Genomic DNA, 23,566 nt, shown 5'->3' with positions numbered 1-23,566 from the left:
CATCCACTTCACAATTTAATTCCCACCTACTTTTGTGTCATTCACAAATTTGGAAACATTACATCTGGCATTTATTATATTACATTTTCACATCCAAATCATTTATGTGGATTGTGAACAGCTATGGCCCCAGCACTGAACCTTGTAGTGTCCCATTCGTCATGGACTGCCATCCTGAGAATGACTCTTTAATCCTCTCTGCTTCCTGTCTCTTAATCAATTCTCAATCCATAATAGTATATTATCCTGCTGCATGGGACCTTATCAAAAGCCTTCTGAAAATCCAAATATACTACATCTGCTGGTTCTCCTTTAACAATGCTGCAAGTAATATTCTCAAGAACTCCCAATAACTTTGTCAAACATGATTCTCTTTTCATAAATCTGTGTTGCCTCTGCCCACTCAGTTCGAGCAATTAGGGATGGGTAATAAATACTGATCTAGCCAGCGACGGCCACATCCCCAAACAAATAAAAAAAACTGAGTGGGATTTTACAGCCTAGCTCGAGTGAGGCCAGAAATTCCTGCCCGAGATCAACAGGCATTTCCCTGTCTGCCCCTTGCCTGCAGGCAGGGCAGCAGAATTCCGATGTATATCTTTATTTTCAAGTGTCTAGTTGTCATATCCTTTCTATTAACTTCAACATTTTCCCTGCTACTGATGTCAAACTATCAGGCTTACAGTTTTCTGTTTTCTCCCATTCTTCTTTCTCAAATAGTAGGACTAGACTTGCTTCTTTCCAGTCTACAGGAAGATTTCTGAATTTATAGAATTTTGGAAGATAACTATCAATACATCCATTATCTCTACAGCTACCTCTTTCAGCACTCCAGAATGGAGCTCATTAGGTCCGGGGAATTCATTAACTTTCAATCCAATTAATGTTTTGAGTACTACCTCTTTCTTTCCTTTGTTCCCTACTATTTCTGGGAGAGTGTCTGCGCCTTTTTCCGTAAAGACAGAGACAAAGCATTTGTTTAATTTCGCCACCATTTTTCTCTTCACCATTATATATTCCCCTGTCTCTGCTTGAAATGGACCCACATTTGCACTTGTTAACCTTTTCCTTTTCACATTCCCAAATAAGCTTTTATAGTCTGTTGTTACGCTTCTTGCTAACTTGCATTCATATTTTCTTTTTTCTTTATCAATTTCTTGGTCCACCTTTGCTGGATTCTAAATTGCTCCCAATTCTCAGGCTTATCATTTTTTTCAGATAATTTTATAAGCTACTTTCTTTGCTCCAATGCAGTCTTTAATTTCTTTTGTTATCCACAGTTGGCAGGATAGAGCTGCATGGTGGCACGGTGGTTAGCACTGCTGTCTCACAGCACCAAGGACTTGGGTTCGATTCAGCTTTGGTCATTGTCTGTGCGCTGTCTGCACACTCTCCCTGTGTCTGTGTGGGTTGCCTCTGGGTGCTCTGGTTTTCTCCCACAGTCTGAAAGATGTGTTGGTTAGGTGGATTGACCATGCTAAATTCTCCCTCACTGTATCCAAACAGGTGCCAGAGTGTGGTGACTCAGGGATTTTCACGGTAACTTCATTGCAGTGTTAATGTAAGCCTACTTGTGACTAATAATTAAACTTTTTTTAATTTGCTTTACCTTTCCTGCTTTTTTTTGGTGTAGACCTTCTCTCACTTTACTTTCCAGTTTTGTGATTTCATACCTAGTGTATATAATTGCAATGCCTCATCTTGTTTTGATGTCAGCTAGTTTTAGCAACTTTGGCACCATATGTATTTCTTGATTTAGTAACTGCAGATTTTAATCTGGTTCTCACTCATGGTGTTTCTTGATAACTGGTATGGGTGAGAACCAAGGGGCAGGTCTTTGCCAGCTTTATCAGTAATATCAACATCAGGTAGGCACTGAAGTTGCTTCTTGTCTACTTTCTGACATGAAATGGTATTCACGCCATTGAGGGCGCACAGTGGCACACTGTAAGCACTGCTGCCTCATAGCACCAGGGACTCAGGTTCGATTCCCGGCTTGAGTTACCGTCTGTTTGCACGTTCTTCCCATGTCTGTGTGGGTTTCCTCCTGAAGCTCCCAAAGCCTGAAAGACATGCTTGTAAAGTGCATTGGCCATGCTAATTTCTCCCTCAGTGTACCCAAACAGGCACCGGAGTGTGGTAACTAGGGGATTTTCAGAGTAACTTCAATGCAGTGTTATTTGCAAGTCTACTTGTGACAATAATAAATAAATATAAACTTTTAAAACTGATTCCTAACTGTGAGCACATTAGGGTCTATATATACATGTAACATCTTTGATTGCCAGTACCAGTGAGGTGGTCAGCATATTGTTGATGTACATATGAATTGCATATGTGATGGCAATGCAGATCTGTTGGTGTGGAAAATGATAAATGTGTCCCATTCTCCAGATATGACATTAATACTGTATTTGTTCTAATGCCTTTGGTTGAAAGTGGTGCTTTTAAAGTCCTGAGAGGTTTCAGTGGCTTGTTGTAAGGGAATTTTGTTTGTATTACCTGCTTTATAGGTAGTGGGCTAAGCCTAAAATTGGTTGAATGTTTTGTCTCCCATGATATAGATGGATGTTCCCATATCTATGAGAGCATTGGCATTCAAGCAGCCAATGGACATTGCCACACAAGGCTGGTTGCTATGTCTGATTGAGAGCACAAAAGTACATCCTGGGTCCTCCACCTCTCCATAGGCTGCATTCTTTTACTCTTTTGCTGTGATACGCATATGTGCCATCCTTCTGTTGGTATTGATCTCAGAAATTGATTTTTTTGATCAGCAAGAAACAGGTACAAAATAGTTGCTTTCCAAAAGTTTTATGCTGCTTTCCAGTTACGGGACACTGTCCAGTGTGGGAAAAGCACTTCCACAGTGGAGACATTCTTTGGACAAGGCACATTTGTGTTTGTGAGGCCGCAGTTGTTGTTTTGTAAATGGTTTCTTGACAGGTGAGTGGCAGAATTCACTAGAGTGCTGCCTCTGACATCTCCTACAGTTTCTGTCTTTCTCAAGAGCTTTTCAGTCTAATTGATGAGAGAGACAACCTTTGATTATTTGTGTTTTAGTTTCCTGTTCGATGAATGGAACAGCACCAAAATTAGCAACTTGATTGCTAGTATCTTCAACGACGAAGCAAGAGTGGTCAATTACCTCTCTTGTATCTTGCTTAATGCATTGGGAGGCAATTGTTTTCCATATTGTATTTTTCTTGTATGTTGTTGCAGCCACATGAAGGGTGAAGCCCCTGTTATACCGCTTCAAAGTTTGACCATAACACAGACTTCTGTGAATTTAGCAAGGATGAAGATACTTACACAATGTCTCTGCTTAATCATTTATGTGCTGATTGCAAAGAAACGAGTCTGGCGGGAATTCTTGAGTTTAAAACCAAGGGACTTAGTTTTCATTCACTTAAAAACCCACCCAGTTAAAGATAAAAAAATAAGGTGAACCTACATCCAACTTTCACAATACACACAAGCATACAAAAGCAGGAAGGTCTTTTTGGCTAAATTAAAATTCATTGCTAAAAGGTCAAGAAAAATAGAGAGTTCATTATTTATGAGTCCTTTGCTGTGGCTTTGGCAGATTTTTCTCCAATTCTCCAGGAACTGAAGCCCATTTGAACTGTAATTTCTAGAGACATTCCACTTTTTAAAAACATAATCTGTTTGTTCCAAAAGAATTATTTTAAGAGAAAAGAATTGCAGGGTTGTGGGGAGTGGGAGTAGGTGAGCTGCTCTTGCACAACTGACACAACCATGAAGAGCCCATTGTCCTTTGCTGTGCTGTAACCATTGTTCAATTCTATTTCCCAGATCAGGAGTGAAATGCCACACATACCAGCATCCTGCTGAGATCAACTCAATCAATACAGAACACAGAATAAAACGTGAAACTTCACATTCTGTATATTTCACGCAGTTTCATTAAGCTGGAAATTGAATTGTTACATATTTATTGTTAATAATTAAATATAATTTATCAGAATTAATTTCTGCAATCAATCTTAGTACTGAGACTTCAGCTGAAGAGCTCGGAGTGTTCTGGAGAAATTGTGGAAATTCATTCCCTAATGTACTTAATTAGAAACCCACCTTAGAATAGCTGTTCTTCAAGCCCAAACGTGAAGATTATAGATAGCCAGTCATCTGGCTATCTGAAATTAGTAACTGTAGTTCAAATGTTTCCCGCAATACTCTAAAGCTGATAGAAATACTCTAGTAATACATCATTGACAAAAACCATCTAAAAACAAGACTAATAATCATTTAGTAAAATTAGATGCCAAAAGTATCAAGTGAATGGCTCAGGCGAAAGAAAGCTATCCCACAAATTTGTTTGATCCATTACTGCCTGGTGTAGTGAGTCATTTAAATGTTTAAGCACTTGAGATGACAAGAGGTCAAGCTATGGGAAGGGGAAAGATTGAAGCCCTATTAGCTATGAAAAAATACAATGTCACAAGATAAATTTCTCCAAATGCACTCTGCAGTCATCTAGACAGAGGATTGTAGAGCTAAAAGGAAAAACATGACTGCTCAAAATACAACCAGGTCCCAGCCAGCACACAGCAACAACTTCTCCTAATTCTGCACTATCTCTTGATTCCCATTAGATTACATCCTGGATTGTCTGTTTTCACTTGTCAAAGGCCCTTGACATTCTCCTCAAGCATGAAGACAACTTCCATATCTCTGCTAACAATACCATTCCTCCACCATGAAATGGCCACCTCTGCTCTCTCAAACTTATCTGTCAGCTGTCACATTGTGGATGAACTTGAATTTTCTCTTAACAGAATCGATTTTTGTCTTCCACCAAAATCTCTGCACCCTTGTCCCTTTTCCATTCCCTCCTAATTTGCTCACGCAAGCTGAAACTGATGATGTGCAAGTTCAGCCTCCTATTCAATGCCGAGCTGAACAGAGCTAGATTTTCAAGCTCTCATCAAGATTTATATACTTACAACCGCACAACATTCTCTGTGTTTGGAATGATCCTACCCTCACTGCTCTTCAAAATTTGATGCATTATTTCAATATCCCAAAACTTGACTTCTCTGATGCCTTCTTTATTAACTAAGGCAACTCCATGTTATACAGATTCTAATTGCAGGAGAGGGCGTGAGGTGTTCCCAGGGGGCTTCTTTGTGTTACATCTTCTAATTCCCAAAAGTTAGAAATAAGCAATTATTAAACTCAAATTCCTGGAGTTTCATCAAGTATATTCTTTCAGCTCTCCATGTAGCTGGTAAAATAGTAGACTGATACATTGTAACTCAGCATATGACTGCAGTGTGACAGTGAATGTGGCACTCCATTATGAGAGTTTATATCCCAATTCACTCCTCACTCTTTATTTTCAAATCTACAATTTACAAAGAGAGTGGGGGCAAGATCTGCAATTAGCAGGCCTCCAGATAATTCCCCATCATGCTCCTTGAGGGGTTTGTTGCTCTGCCATAAGAACCAGCACTTTCAAGTTGGAAATTTTCAAATCCGAACAGTCTGGTGCATGTTTGCACATGGTTGTTGGGTCCAATGCAGGGAGCTGTCGAGATTTTATAAACTGGGAAAAAAGTTTGCTTCCAGGATTTAGCTGTGAGATCACGCTCAGCCTTGTTTGTCCAATTTTCTGAATGCTGAGACTTTTGGCCCTTTAAGTTTGAGGCTTTTGGCCCTTTAAGTTCTTGCTCCCTCTCTTGTGCAAAGCAGCAACAGGCCCCATCATGGCTGCTGAAAGCCTTTGGCCTCCTTCTCCAGCAGGCATCTCTACCTCTGGCCCAATTAGAGCATTAACATTTGAAGCTCGGAGCGACACATGTACGGTGTGGGTCCCAGCACCAGAAACTGTCCATGGTCCTGACCCAAATTCTGCTACCACCCTATTCTACAACAAATTCCTGTTCTTGCTCATCTCCATTCTGTTTCCTGTTCTCCAACATGTTGAATTCAAAATTTTACAAACCACTGCATAGATTCAGCACCTCTCCCTCCACCTTTCTCTGCAACTTTTTCAGCCTTACATTCTCATCTGCACCTTTCAACTCTGGCCCACTATGTACCTATTACTCTTTATACTCACTAAATTCTTCCCTTCTTGCCTCCAAATGCCTCCTCAAAACTTTTCTTTCCAACTTGCAGCATTACATTTGCAGCTCGATAAAAATGCAGGTTGTCATTTGAAAGAATGATGGTTCAATGTTTCATGGGTGGAGTGGCCTTCAACAGCACAAAAGAAAAGTTCCACCTCAAACTGTTAACCTTGCTCTTTCAAATGATGATCAATACTCTGCATGTTTCCAGCATTTTCCGCTTTCATTTCACAAAAGCTTGTGTTGTGTTAATTCAGCAGCCTGGAAGAAAAGGGTTGTGTTTTCTTTTCAATAACATATGTTTTCCACCATACTGACAATCTGACTGCCAGGCAATCAAGATCAGGTTCATCGGACTGCCAGTAAAAATATAGAATTTGAGACTTTAAGCAAAGATGCTTACAATTAATTTATAAAATCTGGGACATTACATGATTTCACCCAAGGCTTTTTCACATATCGTTATGTGAGGTGTGATAAATTTCTATCAGTTACCATTACTTCTAATTGTTAAGGAACTGTGGGGAAAAAAAATCAAATTATGGTATCATGCTCCTCAGCTGCTTTTGAAGTTTAAGACCACAAAAAAACTAGCTCACAACAACAGTTGCTATTAGTCTGAAGGTCTGACATCCAACACAGTTCATTTACCTCAAATATGTTCACAGGAAACATATTCTTGGATGAACCTTTGATTTTCTCAGCCAAACCAAAATCATAAGACAATTAATCTGTCCTCAGTCCAAACAAAACCACCAGCATAAATCTGCCTGCATTTCCGCTTTGGTTGCTAATGATCCCATGTTCGTTCCTCCTGCTCTTTCAGTTTGTGATTATATTCAACTTGCTCAGATCTACAATGCAGTAAAGAGTTTGACCAGTCTGGCTACTGATTAAGCAATTCCAGATCTCCCACAGTCCCTATTTTTGAAACTAGACAAACTATAACAGAAGTTTGCTTCTTTTCCAAATGTCATAAAACGCAAGAAGAAATACATATGCAAAGACAGAGTGGTGATGATGGATATTTCCACATTGGAGAAAATTTGATATCAACAAAAGGACAAAAAGCTTATAGATTTGATAACAGAATTTAACTTGATTTTCTAATTGCTGATCTGTGGCGTTCTAAGATCTTTGAAATAAGCATTTAGGAAAATAAAACTCCAGAAACTTTTGAGAGCTCTACAAAATATTTGGAGCAGGAATAAGCCACATACGTTATTTTACTTTTACTCCCCTCGAAAACAATTGAAATAAAACAATTCTTAATTTCCTTTCATTGCTCAACTTGTTTTTAATAAACTTTAAAGACTCAGCTCTGCAGGGGATACATAATGTGGGTATATGCTGGCGTTGGACAGAGGTAAACACAGTAAGAAGTCTGACAACACCAGGTTTCAGTCCAACCGATTTATTTGATAGTAAATTCACTAGCTTTCGGGTTAGCCCCTTTGTCAGGTGAAAGGAGAGTTCTGGCCTCAGACAGAGCATATAAAGCACAGACAGTTTACAGATTACTGATTAGCATGCGAATCTTTACACCTAACCTGCTGTTCAAGTCTTAAAGTGGCTAACAATGTGTGCGGAAGGAGCAGTGATCACAGGTTAAAGAGATGTGTATTGTCTCCAGACAGTACAGTGAGTGAGGTTTTGCAAACCCAGGCAAGTCACGGGGGTTACAGATAGTGCGACATGAACCCAAGATCCCTGTTGAGACCGTCCTCATGTGTGCGGAACTTAGATATCAGTCTCTGCTCAGCGACTCTGCGCTATCGTGTGTCGTGAAGGCCGCCTTGGAGAACGCTTACCCGAAGGTCAGAGGCTGAATGCCCATGACCACTGAAGTCGTTGAGGGGGTTGAGCAATGAGGAGAGGCTGAATAAACTAGGCTTGTACTCATTAGAGTTTAGAAGAATGAGGGGAGATCTCATTGAGACATATAAGATGATGAATGGGATGGATAGGATAGAGGTGGAGAGACTCTTCCCACTCAAAAAAGACAGTAGGACTAGGGGGACACAGCCTCAAGGTAAAGGGGGGGCGGTTTAGAACGGAGTTGAGGAGGAACTTCTTCACTCAAAGGGTGGTGAATCTCTGGAATTCTCTGCCCGTTGAAGTGGTGGAGGCTGCCTCGCTAAATATTTTTAAGACACGGGTTGATGGGTTTTTGATAAGAGAGGGGATTAAGGGTTATGGGGAGAGGGCGGGAAAGTGGAACTGAGCCGCGACAGATCAGCCATGATCTTATTGAATGGCGGGGCAGGCTCGAGGGGCTGGATGGCCTACTCCTGCTCCTATTTCTTATTCCTATTTCTTATGTTCTTATGTCTGCATGGTCTCCTCAACGTACCATGCTTCGGGACATCCTTTCCTGCAACGTATCAGGTAGACAATGTTAGCCGAGTTGCAAGAGTATTTACCAACTCGGCTAACATTGTCTACCTGATACGTTGCAGGAAAGGATGTCCCGAAGCATGGTACATTGGGGAGACCATGCAGACGCTACGACAACGGATGAATGAACATCGCTCGACAATCACCAGGCAAGACTGTTCCCTTCCTGTTGGCGAACACTTCAGTGGTCATGGACATTCAGCCTCTGACCTTCGGGTAAGCGTTCTCCAAGGCGGCCTTCACGACACACGACAGCGCAGAGTCGCTGAGCAGAGACTGATATCCAAGTTCCGCACACATGAGGACGGTCTCAACAAGGATCTTGGGTTCATGTCGCACTATCTGTAACCCCCGTGACTTGCCTGGGTTTGCAAAACCTCACTCACTGTACTGTCTGGAGATAATACACATCTCTTTAACCTGTGATCACTGCTTCTTCCACACACATTGTTAGCCACTTTAAGACTTGAACAGCAGGTTAGGTGTAAAGATTCGCATTCTAATCAGTAATCTGTAAACTGTCTGTGCTTTATATGCTCTGTCTGAGGCCAGAACTCTCCATTCACCTGACAAAGGGGCTAACCCGAAAGCTAGTGAATTTACTATCAAATAAATCGGTTGGACTGAAACCTGGTGTTGTCAGACTTTTTACCGGGGATACATAATACAGGACAAGCACATTTCAAAGCTCTCAGAATAAATTCAAAACTCAGATAGATGAACATTTAAAGTGACCGGTAAATTGTTTGAACTGCTTGAATTCAGAATCAAAACTATAAAATCTGAGGAAAATGAGAATTTAATGAAGATGCAGGAATCCATGAGCCTATTTACTTCTTGAAACATACATTTGATGATGCATGCTTTAAAAACTGAATTAAAGCTCACGTATCAACATATTTTTTCTGGAATACGTGATGCTGATTATACACACAACACCCCTAGAAAGTTATGTGATCTAATAATATTTTAGGTTAGATGACATCCAATCAGCAGCAGATACATGGCAACACCAATACCTGCAAGTTCCCCTCCAAGCCACTCACCGTCTGACTCGGAAATATATTGCCTTTCCTTTGCTTTCGCTGGGTCAACGTCCTGGAATTCCTTCCCTAACAGCATTGTGGGTCAACCCACAGCACATGGACTGCAATGTTTCAAGAAGGCAGCTCACTGCCACTAAAGGCAACTGAGGTTGGGCAATAAATGCTGGCCAGCCAACGACACCCATGTCACAAGAGAAAAAAATCTTTATGTCTGAAAAATAGTTAAATTTTAATAATAGCACAGCGGGTAGCACTGCTGTCTCACAGCACCAGGGGCCTGGGTTCAATTCCCTACTTGGGTCACTGTGCGAAGTCTGCACTTCTCCCTGTGTCTGTGTGCATTTCCTCCGGATGCTCCGGTTTCCTCCCATAGTCTGAAAGACGTGCTGGTTAGCATTGGCCGTGCTAAATTCTTGCTCAGTGTACCCGAACAGGTGCCAGAGTGTGGTGACTAGGGGATTTTGAGAGTAACTTCATTGCAGAGTTAACATAAGCCTACTTGTGACACTAACAAACTAACTTTAATTTTAAACAATTAAATAATTGTAGCCTCAATACAAACATTTCAATGTCATTACATCCTCATGACAAAATGATTGAATTCTTTTACTTTCACAGAGTAACAACTTTCCTAAAATTCACTATCTTTTCTAATTCTCCAACATAGAATTAAAAGTATTAATAAAATATGCTGAACAAAATCTAAACATAAAAAATACAATATTTACAACAGATCAGTAGATGTGTGATGTTTGCTCTCTCTAAACTCTGAATAATACTGAATAATGAGGTGGTAATTACTCAACAGATTAACATTTACAAAGAAGTAAACCATGAATTCATTCTAGAGTATGGACTGCATATTTAAAAACAAATTATAACTACTGTACATTTAGGCATAATATAGAAATGATTAGGACACAAATTGAGCTCAATAAGGCATGCTAAAATCAATAGGTAGTCAGCATAAAGTTGTTATTTACCTGATTGTTTATTTTGATGAGGTGTAAGGCACTTTAATTGGAGCTTTGGCAAAGGGTCATCTGGACTCTAATCGTCAGCTGTTTTCTCTCCTTACAGATGCGAGACCTGCTGACATTTTCCAGTATTTTTTAAAATTGATTTTTAATTGGAGTGTCATCCCTTCAGCCAAAATGAAAATACAGGAATACTATTTGGGTGCCATTAAATGTCAAGACACAACTCAGCCATTTTTAAATAAATCATTAATTTCACTAACTTCCAAGTCCAATTAAAAGGCCACTTTTCCATATGTTTTAACTCTCTGGTGGATGTAAGGTAGTATTTCAAAGAGCAGAAAAATTCTCCATGATCCCAGCCAATATTTATCCCCTGGATGTCACCAACAAAATCAGATTACTCCAGAATTTCATGTCAAAACAGCAGTGAAGGTAATGGTGCTTATCATTATTTGTGAATCCAGTAAATTCAGACAAGGACAGCTGTGGAATTAATCTCAAAGTTGCAATGTGGACAGCAACATTTGTATCTCTTTGCTATTACCTTCAGGAAGCAGCAACTCACTGCCTGGTTTAGTGTGAAGTTGGCATTGTTGCACAATAAGAAAGAATCAAACTTGCCACAGAAACTTAAGTCTTGTATATGCAAATAGTCATTTGCCAGTATAGAACTCGAGTATTGCTGAAGAAGAGTCATGCTGTCAAAGCTTTTCATCTTGCACTCATCAGGACAGATTTGCAAGAATATTGATTATAAAGGGAACAACAATTAACCTCAATGAGAAAATAGTACTTAATGGTTCACAAGTGGATTCAAATCAGTAGTGACAATCCTATGGAGAATGCACCAGGCAACAGTTAACTACCTAGCTTTTGTTTAAATTGAAACCAGGCAGCTTGGGATATAGGCATTTAAAACTATTACCTGCAGGGCTGTCTCTGCACACTGGCTTAGGCTGTCAATATTGTCCCACTTCCCCACTGCTGTCACTGGTTTGCTGACCTGTGTGTGCATGTGTGGGGAGAGGAGCTGTTTAGTGTGTATGGTTGCATGCACCTGTAGGGTCTGGGAAGAAATAGGGGCTAATTACAGTGTGTGTTGAGGGGTGGGGCAGATCAACTAGAAATTTAAAAGTTTATTCAACTTGTCTCACCTTTATAATCAATTATGTCAAATGTTCTTTGAGGAATGATGATGCGATGGTACTGTAGTAATGCTGAATTAAAACGCAAATATCAATTGTATCTGCTGTTTTCTGGTCAAGGCCTATGAGCTGAAGGGGCTCAGATGAAGTAATAGACTGGTGAGCATATAATAATATTTTTACAAAGCACTTAAAAACACATTTTAATTTGATGTAATTAGCATGCTGATCTAAAATATGCAGCCTTTAATGATTATGTACTGAATATTACAATGTTGCTTTATTGCTGTTTTACTTTCGTTGGCATCTGGCGTCATTAATTTTTTAAGTGTTGTATCAGGGAAATAGATTGGGAAGCTGTGTTTTGAGAACCAGATTTTGAGAGACAGTACAATCTGAGATCCAAGGGTAGAATGCACAGTTTGACTCTGAAATCTGTTATGCCCCACAACAGCATGTATTGGGCTCACTACTGAACAAACATCATGATGTATAGCAGAACCTGAGATTTTAATTTGTTATTTGCGTTTGTGCACAGAAACAGAAATAATGCTGACAGGCATATGCAAATTCACTACCACAATACAAATTCTTTAATTCATAGTCAGAAAATCAAAATTACATCATTTCATTATTCATGAGAAGCTAACAATTCACTGTACATGTCAACATTGTACAGTAATGCTGACTACATATTTAAATACAGTAACAGCTAGTCTTTACCTTTTATATAATCCACAGCAAGGTGCAATTTATATTCTTTCAGCAGCAGGATAGATACAGTTCAAAACTGATCAATTCTATATAACAATAACAGTATAGTTCTCAATATTGGAACATTGGAGCTGAAGCAGCGTATTTCCTGTCAAGCAATCCTGGAACAATGTCTGATACAACTTAAAAAAAAACACAGAAATAAATACATACTTCATTTGAGTTGCAACAGACAAGCCATTACCAACTTCTCCACAATATATTAAGAGCCCTCAAAGTATCACTGGTGCATACCTTTAAAACAGCCTGCGCATACAGCCAAACACTGTCAAGTATTGAAAAATAAAATCGCATATAAAATCAGTGAGAACAAATCTTTAGCCATGCAACTGCATCCAGAGGAAATAAGATCAGCAGAAGATTACCTCCTGACTTGTACAAATGCACTTGAAGTCAATATTAAAGAACACACATTTGAATTTTCCAGTGTTACCAGCAGTGTATTTATTATTAATTTAGCCAATATGCCTGAGTGAGCTAGCTCTTACTCAGAGCAGACTATTTTAACCCTGATTTGTTTTCTTTTAATGGTTATAGGATCTTGGGCTATTTTCTTCCTTCAGCCTCTTTGGTGATTTACAACTTAAAGAAAGAAGTCTCTCTTTGGGATGTCAGAGTCAGAGAGTTGCTCCTCCTGTGTACTTGGGTCAAAGTATTGGGTGTCAAAGTCAGCTGTTTCATTTAGATCGACGTCCTGCTCGTCGCTGCTCTCAGCACTGTAATCAATCTCTTCGAGGCAGCGTGGCTCATCCACATCAAGGACTTGAGTGGTAGGACTAGAGGTAGAAAATAGGTGTTCAAAATTAATATTCAATAGAGTTTGGCTGAAACCCATACCCTGCTACAAGAAAAAATATATTCGCAGAATTTAGATATATGCAGTGGATTTATTTTAGTATTAAATTGCTAAAGTAACTTAAGACAAAGCATGAGACTAATACCCTGCCAATCGTTTACAAATGGTGCAGATCTCTATACATGTTACATATATGCAAAAAAATTGTAATTACGTGGTAAAATGCCAAAGACACCGGGCTGGTTTTTTGAAGAGCGGCGGAGGAGGGCACAAAGGTGGAAATTCCTGCAATTTTGTGCTCCAACCTGCAACTTCACACCACCCCAGGCAGCCACAATTCATTTTCTTTATCTTTTGATGGGATATGGGTGTTACTGGCAACAAGCACCTGTTGCCCATCCCTAATTGCCCTTCAACTGAGTGGCTTGCTAGGTAATTTCAGAGGGCAATTAAGAGTCAACTACATTGCTGTGGGCCTGGAGTCACATTTAGGTCAAACCAGGTAAGTTTCTGAAATGTCTTCAGAGTCAGTTTCCACCTACCTACATCAGGACTTAGACCTCTTGATGGAGGGGGGATGCCAATCCCAGAGCTAAAGGGTCTCCCCAGGCTCAGGAGCCTGTCCTGACATTCCTGATTAGACATGACTCTCTGATTAGCCAATTAATTGACAGGCTTCTCAAAAATTGCTTCCAGATTCCCACCACTGGCAGTTCCAGGTTTCTGATCTGGAATTCAGCTCTGGTTTAGAATTGGAAATTAGAATGAAAATCCAGCCAGTATTTTAACTGATTGCTGAAATATTCTCAACTATCATCTTATTCTTATGTAGGCAATGCTTATTGTGGGAGGAATTCTGTGAACATGAGACTCCAGTGTGTTGTTCCAAAGGGTCAAATGTTTTATCTTTATGTACTTGCCATGCCAAATGTTTTTTGACATTTATTTGGATTTTTTAAGATTTCACGATATTGAATCTGTTCCCATAATGATGCGAAGACAAATAGAGAACCTGGTTTCCATGTAAGACAAAAAAAACTGCAGAACATTTTGGTCGATAGGAAATTGAAACCAATGATTCTGATAATACAATACTCCAAAATGATCAGAAAAGATTGAAAATGGAGACCATCATTTTTTTTTAAAAGAAACCTGAGCCTTGATCACAGCATCTCTCTATTGGAACTGGGAAACAAAACTTGTTTTATCCTGCACAGTAACATGTTGTACACATGACAGGATTATTTATGCACATTGGGAGATGGGTATAGTTAGGTTAGTGCATAATTCAATCCATTTTTTTTTGAGTGCAATATTCAGATGATATTTCATAACTTGGGAGATAAATAGCATATAGTGGAGTAGAGTTTCAGCTGCATAATTGATTTCAACAATAATGAAACTAAAAAATCTATATATCCAAAAAAAACGTTTACCTGGGAATATATATAAAGTAGGACAGACTGCGTTTTCTGAGCATGTACAGGTGGTGAGGAATATTGCCCAGTAATAACACATATTCTGGGCGGCATAGTGGCACAGTGGTTAACACTGCTGCCTCACAGCACCAGGGATCCTGGTTTGATTCCTGACTTGGGTCACTGTCTGTGTGGAGTTTGCACATTCTCCTTGTGTCTGCATGGGTTTCCTCCAGGTGCCCCAGTTTCCTCCCAAAGATGTGCAGGTTAGGTGCACTGGCCATGCTAAATTGCCCCTAGCTTCCCATGGATTAGCAGGATAAATACATGGGGTTACAGAGATAGAGTGGATTTGCTGTTGATGCAGGCTCAATCGGCCAAATGGTCTCCTTCGGTAGTGTAGGGATTCTATGATATTGGAAAATGATGTGTGCGGTCAATGCCACTTTCCATTCATTGATTTCATTCACATTATTTTTGTGTCAGTAGTAATGACAATTATAATGGTAGCGCACAGATTTACTAAGAAACAATCTGTTGAGGGTTGGCTGGGAACTCTGGGCTGAAACCTGAGACAACAGAAACTAAAACCTATGACGGAAAAATGATAGCTTTTGGGTCATTACTACTGTCATTGTAGAACGGCTTTTAAATAACAAAAAATAAATCCAGTTTAACAATATTTATTGATTGTTTTTCTGAGAAGGTACATTCATCAAATGGGATAATCAAAAAGACTGTGGAGTAGACAGAAAATTAAAACTCTGCAAATATAGCAGCATTTAGCGTGAAATGTAATCATAGGTGGTCTGAGATCTCTGCTGCAGAAGCACAGGTAAATGAGTTAATGCTGTAGCCATGGGAACCACCTGAGGAGCTGTGCAGCCCAGTCATGTGGATTTTCATATAAAGATGCTGGCAGCAGCAGTTATCCCATTTATAAATAAGTGGGATTCTGCAGCACTAGGAGACAATGGCATTACATAACTATTTCAGTGTGAACTGGATCTACAACATAAACCCACATGATACTGCAATGCTGCAGCTGTGTGAACTGTGCTACAGCACAAAGTGGTGGGATAAGGAACTGTCAATCTCAATCATGTTGCTGGGGTTAGGGTGGGGTGGGGCAGGGAGGATGCTCGCTGTGCTGGTGAAGGTACTAGACAGACAGGAGATGATTCACAACAAGCAAGACAGAAAATAAAAACAGACGCGTCATCATTCTGCACATCAAAACGCAGCAAGCAATGGGGAAAACCTGAAATCAAGTTGCTTCCATGGTGACCAGGGGTGGGGGTACATCAGAGACTGGAGGATAAATGGAATAATTTGGAAAGATTATTAAAACTCTCACAAGCTTTTAGATTGGAGGTCAATAATTTAGAATGAAGGTCAGAAATTACCTGCTTCTTCCTTTTCTATCAAAACAAAATAAGCTTCCTCTTTTATGACATATAAAGATAATTATTACACAGTAAGCTGTTTGGAAATTGGTCAGTTTTTCATAACTTAGTCAAAGAATAAAATTAGGGCAAAGGCGGAGTTTCTTTATGCTTTCATTCAGCCGCCTATACAGCCCTGGAAATTCATGTGTCATTTTGTTTAAATGACATCAGGTTTTCTCAGCTATTCTCAGACAGGGTGTTGCTCTGTACAACTACACATCTCCAAACACAATCTTGGCACGAATGTCAAGGATATTCACAACAAAGACTGCAGCTTCAAATTTTAGCTTCCACTATTTTTCACTAACAAAACTCAATTTTCTTTTCTGCGTCTCCAAGGCACCAAGGTAATTCAGGAACATGTAATGACTCAGAGGCATTCTAATTGGTTCCTCCAGTAAAGTGCTAAAACACTTCTTCAAACAGGCCTAAAGTGATTATCTGCCATTAGTGAAAATGTAGAGGTTTGAAAAACAAGGCTCCTGTCAAGTCACCCAGAGCTCCTTGGGACATATGCAAAAAAAAATACAAGCAAGCATCCCACCCCTAGTTTCAGAAGTCTCTCCAGGGAGCAGCTAAAGATATTGCTTGACACCACTAAGTGCTTTTTAATATTTCATTAGTCAAGTACAGTAGTTCAAAATTCAGCACAAGTCCACATTAAGGTCTACAACTTCTCAGATTTTCACTGCAATCAAATGAAACCAGATTCCCATTAATTTGTTAGATTCTTGGGACACAAAAACAGAGAACTGCATCTCTCTCATGAAAAGCAGACCAGTTTTGTTTTAAAAGGAATATTGGATCCTGCCTCCATGAGAGAAAATCTCAATCAAGGATACAACATTCTCTTTGGATAATTTACTTTTGATATCTTTTATCCATTGCATCTTGCTATGTAAAACGGTGAAAAAATATGGTTTCAGGTTGGCTGCACAGAACACAAGTGGATTCCTTGTTGCTCAGGTCCTGCACTTTGACCCACTCACTACATGGGCACAGGTGCAAGTCCTACCGAGATACATGCCTAAAGTGGGAGTCAGATTTCAGCTCTATTGAATGGAATCCGAAGATTGATGAAACAGGCAGCACAAAAAAGTTGAAGATCAAACTGAGGAGGTGTGAATTGTCCAACCACAAATGGTTTCCCGCTTTGTCGGTAACCTTTCCAGATTCATTACTCCTTGAAGGTTGATGATGGAATTGAAATTTAATTTTCAATCTCTAGTGACCATGCATTTTAAATTATTAACATTTTTAAACCATCATCTTTTATCATGTTTCATATTAAGTTTCAAACCTCAAGATTTTTCCATTTACCATGTTAATTGCACGCTTAAAAACACACATCTGTCTCCTCTTGGTACAGAAACATACAACTGAAGTAATAACAGACTTTTACAATATATGTCTACATTCTCTTTTTTAAAAATGTTGCTACCTTTGATACTTATTTGGTCACAAAATAACCATAACATAGCTGACTATTTAAATAACCTTGTGACTAACAAAATTGTTTCTTCTTGTTCATTATTAGGTGAATATATTACAAAACAAAACCCACCAACAAACCAAAGAAATAACAGAGCAAATATATGCATTAAATCAAAGTTTCACTGAATATATCTCAGCTAATCCAAGGTTTTGTTTTGCACTTGGATAGCTACATTACTGCTAGAGATCATGGCACAGAAGTCTAGTATTCAGGCCACTTCATAAATAGATAAGTTTTTAAAAGATCATATAAATGAACAAAAAGGAAAATGATACACAAAATGTTCTGCTTATTAGGCAGCAGGAGAAAGTACACTTAAACCACACAAAATAAATACGATAATCTCTTAAATAAACACAAAATGCGGATGTTGGGGATTTGAAATAAAATCTTCTGCTGGTAGTGGCCAAAAAGAGTTCTGCTATTACCCTCCTTCTTAGCCATCATCATCACTATTTACATTTCCTTTGACTTTTTGTCTATGATATCTTTGTCAATTCCCCCACACCAATAGTATAAATCTTGTCCTTTTTTCTTTGTCTTCAGCTCTAACAAAGGATTATCCAGACACAAAATGTTGGCTCTATTCTCACTCCACAGATGCTGTTGGACCTGCTGAGATTTTCCAGCATTTTCTGTTTTTGTGACAAAGAGAATGGAAATGGTAGTAATAAAGAAACAAAGTATTGATCTAGAATAGGTATCAATAGTGAAATAAACATCAATTTCATCCAAAAGCAAAACATGAAAACCAGATACAGACTGGCATCGGCAGAAAAAACAAACTAAATGGGAGTTCATGGTCTGAAGTTGTTGAACTCAATGTTGAATCCAGAAAGCTGTGAAGTGCCTAACTGGAAGATAAGGTGCTGTTCTTCAAGCTTCACTGGAATATTGCAGCAGGCAGAGGCTAGAAGTGCGAGCATGAAAGCAAAATGGTGAATTAAAATGGTGAGTGACTAGAAGGTCGGGGTCCTCCTCACAGACGGAACTAAGGTAAACTGCAAAGCAGTCACCCTGCCTGCATTTGGTCTCCGCAACGTAGAGGGGACCTAATTATAAACAGCTAATACAATAGACTAAATTGAAAGTATAAGTACAATGCTACTTTGCCTAGAAGGAGGGTTTGGGGCTTTGAACAACAGGAAGGGATAGATATTATACCTGCATAGGAAGGGGATGACGGAGCAGAGGATGAGGCAACAAGGAGAGAATGGTCTCTTCAGAATGCTGACAGGGAAGAGGAGTGGAAACATAGGGTGGTCAAAGGCTGCCTTTGTGATTGGAAAGCTGTTTCAAGTGGTGATCCACAGGGCTCAGTGTTGAGATCCCTGCTGTTTGTTTTATATAATAACAACTTGGACTTGGCCTGATTGGAAAATTTGCAAACTACACAAAAATTGGCCATGAAGTAGAGAATGTAAAGGATAGCTGTAGGCTCCAAAATTCTATAGGGTTGGTGGAGTGGGCAGGAAAGTGGCAGCTGCAGTTCAGCTCTGTGAGGTAATGCATTTAGGGAGGTTAAATACTAAAAGCAAATACACAATAAATGGAAATGTACTCCGAGGGGTAGATGAAATGGGAGATCTTGGCGTACAAATATACTGGTCCCTAAAGGTAGCAGTAGAGGTAAATAAGGTTGTAAAGAAGGCATATGAAATGTTCTCCATCATTGACAGAGGTATAGAATACAAAAGTCGGGATATAATGATGAAACTATATATGATACTGGTGAGGCTGCAACTGGAGTATTGCGTGCAATTCTGGTCACATTACAGGAAGGACGTAGATGCTGTGGAAAAAGTGCAGAGATGATTTACTAAAATATTGTCAGGGCTGGAGAACTGTAGTTATGAGGAGAGATTGGAGAGGTTGGGGTTATTTTCCTTGGAACAGAGAAGGCTGAGGAGTGACATGATTGAGGTATACAAAATTGAGAGGGGTACAGGGACAGTGGACAGGAGGAACAGGTTTCCCTTGATAAGAGAATTCAAAAAACAGGAGCCATAGATTCAAGCTAAGTGGCAGAAGGATTAAAGGGAATATGAGGAAAAGCTTTTTTTTAAACAGAGGGTGTTTTGTGTTTGGAATTCACTGCCCGAGTTGGTGGCGGAGGCAGAGACCCTAAACTCATTTAAAAAGTACTGGATCAGCAGCTTAAGTGGTATAAGTTGCAGGGCTACAGGCCGTGTGCAGGAAGATGGGACTAAAAAGGACACCTGGGTGTTTCTAGGTCGGAATGGACAAGATGGGATGAATGGTGTGGTGGAAAGTGAGGACAAGAACCATATCAAAGTTCTAGGTGGTGGTACGGAACCTATACTTGCCACAGGAGGTAGGGAAATCCGGTTTCTAATGAACCTTGGATATCAAGCCTTGTGCCAGCTTGGAACTGGCCACTCTTCAGACCAGGGGTCAGTTGGATCTCCCTCCATGCCCGAGATCTGGCCAAGGGTCATAACAGAGGGTGGGAATGGGCGAGGTCGGGAGTATGGGGAAATGGGTTGAACATGTTGAGGGCCCCATCAAGAACAGTGGTCGAATACTCAATTGAGGAAAGGGGCATTAAGAAATGCCATTGTGGGGAAGTAATGTCATCAGATCAGTTGCAACAGAAAGGGTGAAACTGAGAATGGGATGGAGTCTTTACTGAAAGCAAGGTATGAGTTGGTAATAGTTGAGGTAGCTATGAGAATCAACAGGCCTGTAATGAACATCAATAGACAATCTATCCCCAAAAATGGTGGCAGGGAAGTCAAGGAAGTGAAGGGAACTGCCATCTTATTCACCACACCCCTTCCTACCTCTCCCAGAACTGGCCCGCATTTCCCTTTACCTCCTTTTTCACCCCATCAGCCATTACAATCAAAGGATTATCCTCTGACATTTCTGCCAACTCCAGCAAGATACCACCACCTCCCATCAGCATTCCGAAGAAACCTTTCCCCACCTGCAATCACCCACTGTTTGATTATCCCCAACACCTTAATACCCTCCATGGAACACTGCAATGAAATCGCAGGAATTGGAACAGTTACCCTTAATCTGCTCCTTCCTCACTCCCAAAGCCTCAAATATTCCTTTCAAGTGAAGCAGTGATGGACTTAACATTTATTTCACATTAGTGTACTCTCATCACTGCTCATCACGCAGTTCTTCTTTACTGGGGAGACCAAATGCAGATTGGGTGACCGCTTTGTGGAACATCTCTGTTAAATACATAAAGATGTGGCTGCCTGCCATTTCAATTCACTAGCTTGCTCTCATGCTAACATTTCTGTCCTCTGTCTGCTGCAATGCTCCAGTGAAGCCCAATACGAGTTTTAGGAACAGTACCTCATCTTCATATTAGGCACTTTGCAGCCCTCAGGACTCAATATTGAATTCAACAACTTCAGACCATGAACTTCCATTTTTATATTTTCTCCCAGTGCCCATCTGCATCTTTTTCTCATGTTCTGCTTTTATACAATGCTGAGCTTTATTCTGCTATCAATATCTACTCTCGATCACTGCTTTGTTCCTTTACTACCACCACTCCCACTCTTTTTGCCTTTTGTTCCATGATATTGTTATACGTTAATCTCCCCCACCCTCTAACCTATCTCAGACCTTTCCTTCTGCACCACCTAACCCTTCCCACTATTTCAAAAGTATCCATACCATTACATTTCCATCTTTCTTAGTTCCAAAAGAGAGTCATATTGCATTTGAAACTTTAACGCTGTTTCTCGTTCCATGATGCAGCCAGACCTACTGGGTTTTTACAACACTTTCGGTTTTTATACCAAAGTTTCTTATTTCCTAATATCAACTACAAGTAACTAGGGGAAAAAAAGGCTTAATTGATTCCTCCGCATTTGCAGAATAAAGCTGTTGCTCTTTTAATTCATCTTTTTTAAAGAAGAAAGTCTGCAACTAAATTCATTAAAATATCAAACTTTTGCTCAAATGTTGAAACACAGAAACTGTGAGGAGTGAAAATGCAACTCTCCAGCTGTTCATCAATATCAGCTTGGACAAGATTTCTTCTAAATTCATGACTTTATACTTAATCCATTTGTAGACATGATATCTTTAGGCATAATAACAGTGTGAAAATATGACTGCACAAGAAGGAAAGTTTCTTGAATAGTCTTGGCAAGGGACAGACAACATGAATTTCCTTAAGTAGCACAATAATAATATTAAACAGATCAAAGTACATAAATTCTTAGGATGGAACCAGCAATCTCAACTGGTATCCATATAGAGTGAAACAACATTTAAAGGTCATTAAGTCTGGGGACAGTATTGTCTCACGGAGAAGAAGCTTTCTAAAGCAAAGCTGATCACATAATGGAATTATGTTTAATGCTCCTCAAAAACATCAGCACTTCCATATATTTTAAGAGAATTTCTGGAGTTCTTTTCTCTGTGAGAAAGAAAAATTAAAATAGTTAGCTATTGTACAAGTGAAGATCATGTACAGTAAATTCTCATTTAAAGCTGTGGTGTGTTCCTGAAAATTATGACTAAGTGAAAAAGCTTAAAATAAAACATCGGTTCTTATATGAATCACTGATAAAGCTGGAGGGAGTTTCTACACAGGCTTTGAAATACATATCATTGCAAAATTCCTACACTGGTAAATTAAATAACTTTTGAAATAAAATAATTTTAAATATTTAAAGAAAAATGCAACTTCCAAATTGCAGCACCTCTTGCTGGCTGTCAATCCTACTTCCCGAACCTCCCACTCCCCAGTCTCTGCAGATCCTTTCGCCTCCTGACCCTCTGACTTGCAGTCTTTTGATGTGGAGATGCCGGCGTTGGACTGGGGTAAACACAGTAAGAAGTCTCACAACACCAGATTAAAGTCCAACAAGTTTATTTGACAGTAAACTCACTATCAAATAAACTTGTTGGATTTTAACCTGGTGTTGTGAGACTTCTTATTGCGGTCTCTTCCCATGGCTGACCTACTCTGTCACCAAACCTCCTGTTCCCTCACACCTCCTTCTCACTGCTTCCCTCCAGTGAACCTGTGTTTCCTTTCAAGATCCAGATCCAATTCAATCTGGCACACTCAGGTTCTGAAGGTGAGTCCCAATGGTGCATAGGTGTTGAGCAGGAGCTATTATAATCCATATTTTTTTAATGCTTCCACTCACTATTTCTCTTTCCTGAGCCCTCACTGGGAATGAGGACTCCGGAGATAAGCGGTGAGGCAGAAGAATCAGCTTAGGGTCATCAAAGAAAACTTGGATCATAACAGCTTCAGCTTGGTAGTTCTTCAGCATCAGGATTTTTCATAAGTCTACAGCTCTGGAATTGGATCATATCTGGATTTTAAACTGGAACATAAGTTAAGGAGAGGGAAGAAGTGAAAGGATGGCTGGAATTTTACAACCATTCACTATACCCACCAGCAAAACTGGCACCCAGAGATCAAACTGCACCCTGATCTCAAAGTAAAATGAAAGCCCACCCCGCCCCGGTAACTTTGGGGCACCCCACCTCTGCCAGCATCAGGACACTGCCCCCCCCCACTGCCATTATCCATCAGCTCCCCCTGCCCCACACACACTTATTTAATAAAACTGGATGAGGAGCTCTAAATCATGTCCAACCAAACCCCCAACAGAGATAGCCTCAATAGTAAATGGCAGATCTTTTAAAATGGAAGTTGAGACAGGGGCTGCAGTTACAGTGATAGGAAAGCGGCTTCTGTAACTGGGGAGACAACAGTACAGAGGAAGATTTCAACTCTGGATTGATGAGTTTGCCTTTCGCAACTATTCGACCAGATTCTTCATTTCCAGAAGAGCATAACACAGGATTGAGACTTTATAACCAGGGTCCAAAAGTCCCTGGACCAACTTAACTTATGATGAGTTTGCCTGATGCATTACTGGTGTCTATTGCTTGCCAATGTTAATTACGTTCTTTTTGTTTCATCGAGTTAGGGGAAAGGACTGTGATAGTGCGAC

The 23,566-nt window shown here is 39.8% G+C and overlaps 1 protein-coding gene across 7 annotated transcripts in view; it reads right to left on the bottom strand.

Annotated features, from left to right (window-relative positions):
- Window positions 1-12,246: 12,246 nt before the first annotated feature.
- agtpbp1 (ATP/GTP binding carboxypeptidase 1) overlaps window positions 12,247-23,566 on the bottom strand; it is a 240,091-nt gene continuing 228,771 nt past the window's right edge. For all 7 annotated transcript variants that reach the window (XM_080188828.1, XM_080188827.1, XM_080188829.1 and 4 more), the window contains one exon: window positions 12,247-13,213. In XM_080188828.1, the coding sequence (XP_080044954.1) occupies window positions 13,021-13,213 (193 nt within the window). In that variant the 3' untranslated portion in view covers window positions 12,247-13,020. The remainder of the gene's footprint in view (window positions 13,214-23,566) is intronic.

This window comes from Carcharhinus amblyrhynchos, chromosome 5 (genome assembly GCF_965287045.1).
Source record: "Carcharhinus amblyrhynchos chromosome 5, sCarAmb.v2.hapA, whole genome shotgun sequence".
NCBI lineage: Eukaryota > Metazoa > Chordata > Chondrichthyes > Carcharhiniformes > Carcharhinidae > Carcharhinus > Carcharhinus amblyrhynchos.
This window is presented reverse-complemented; position numbering and strand designations above follow the sequence as displayed.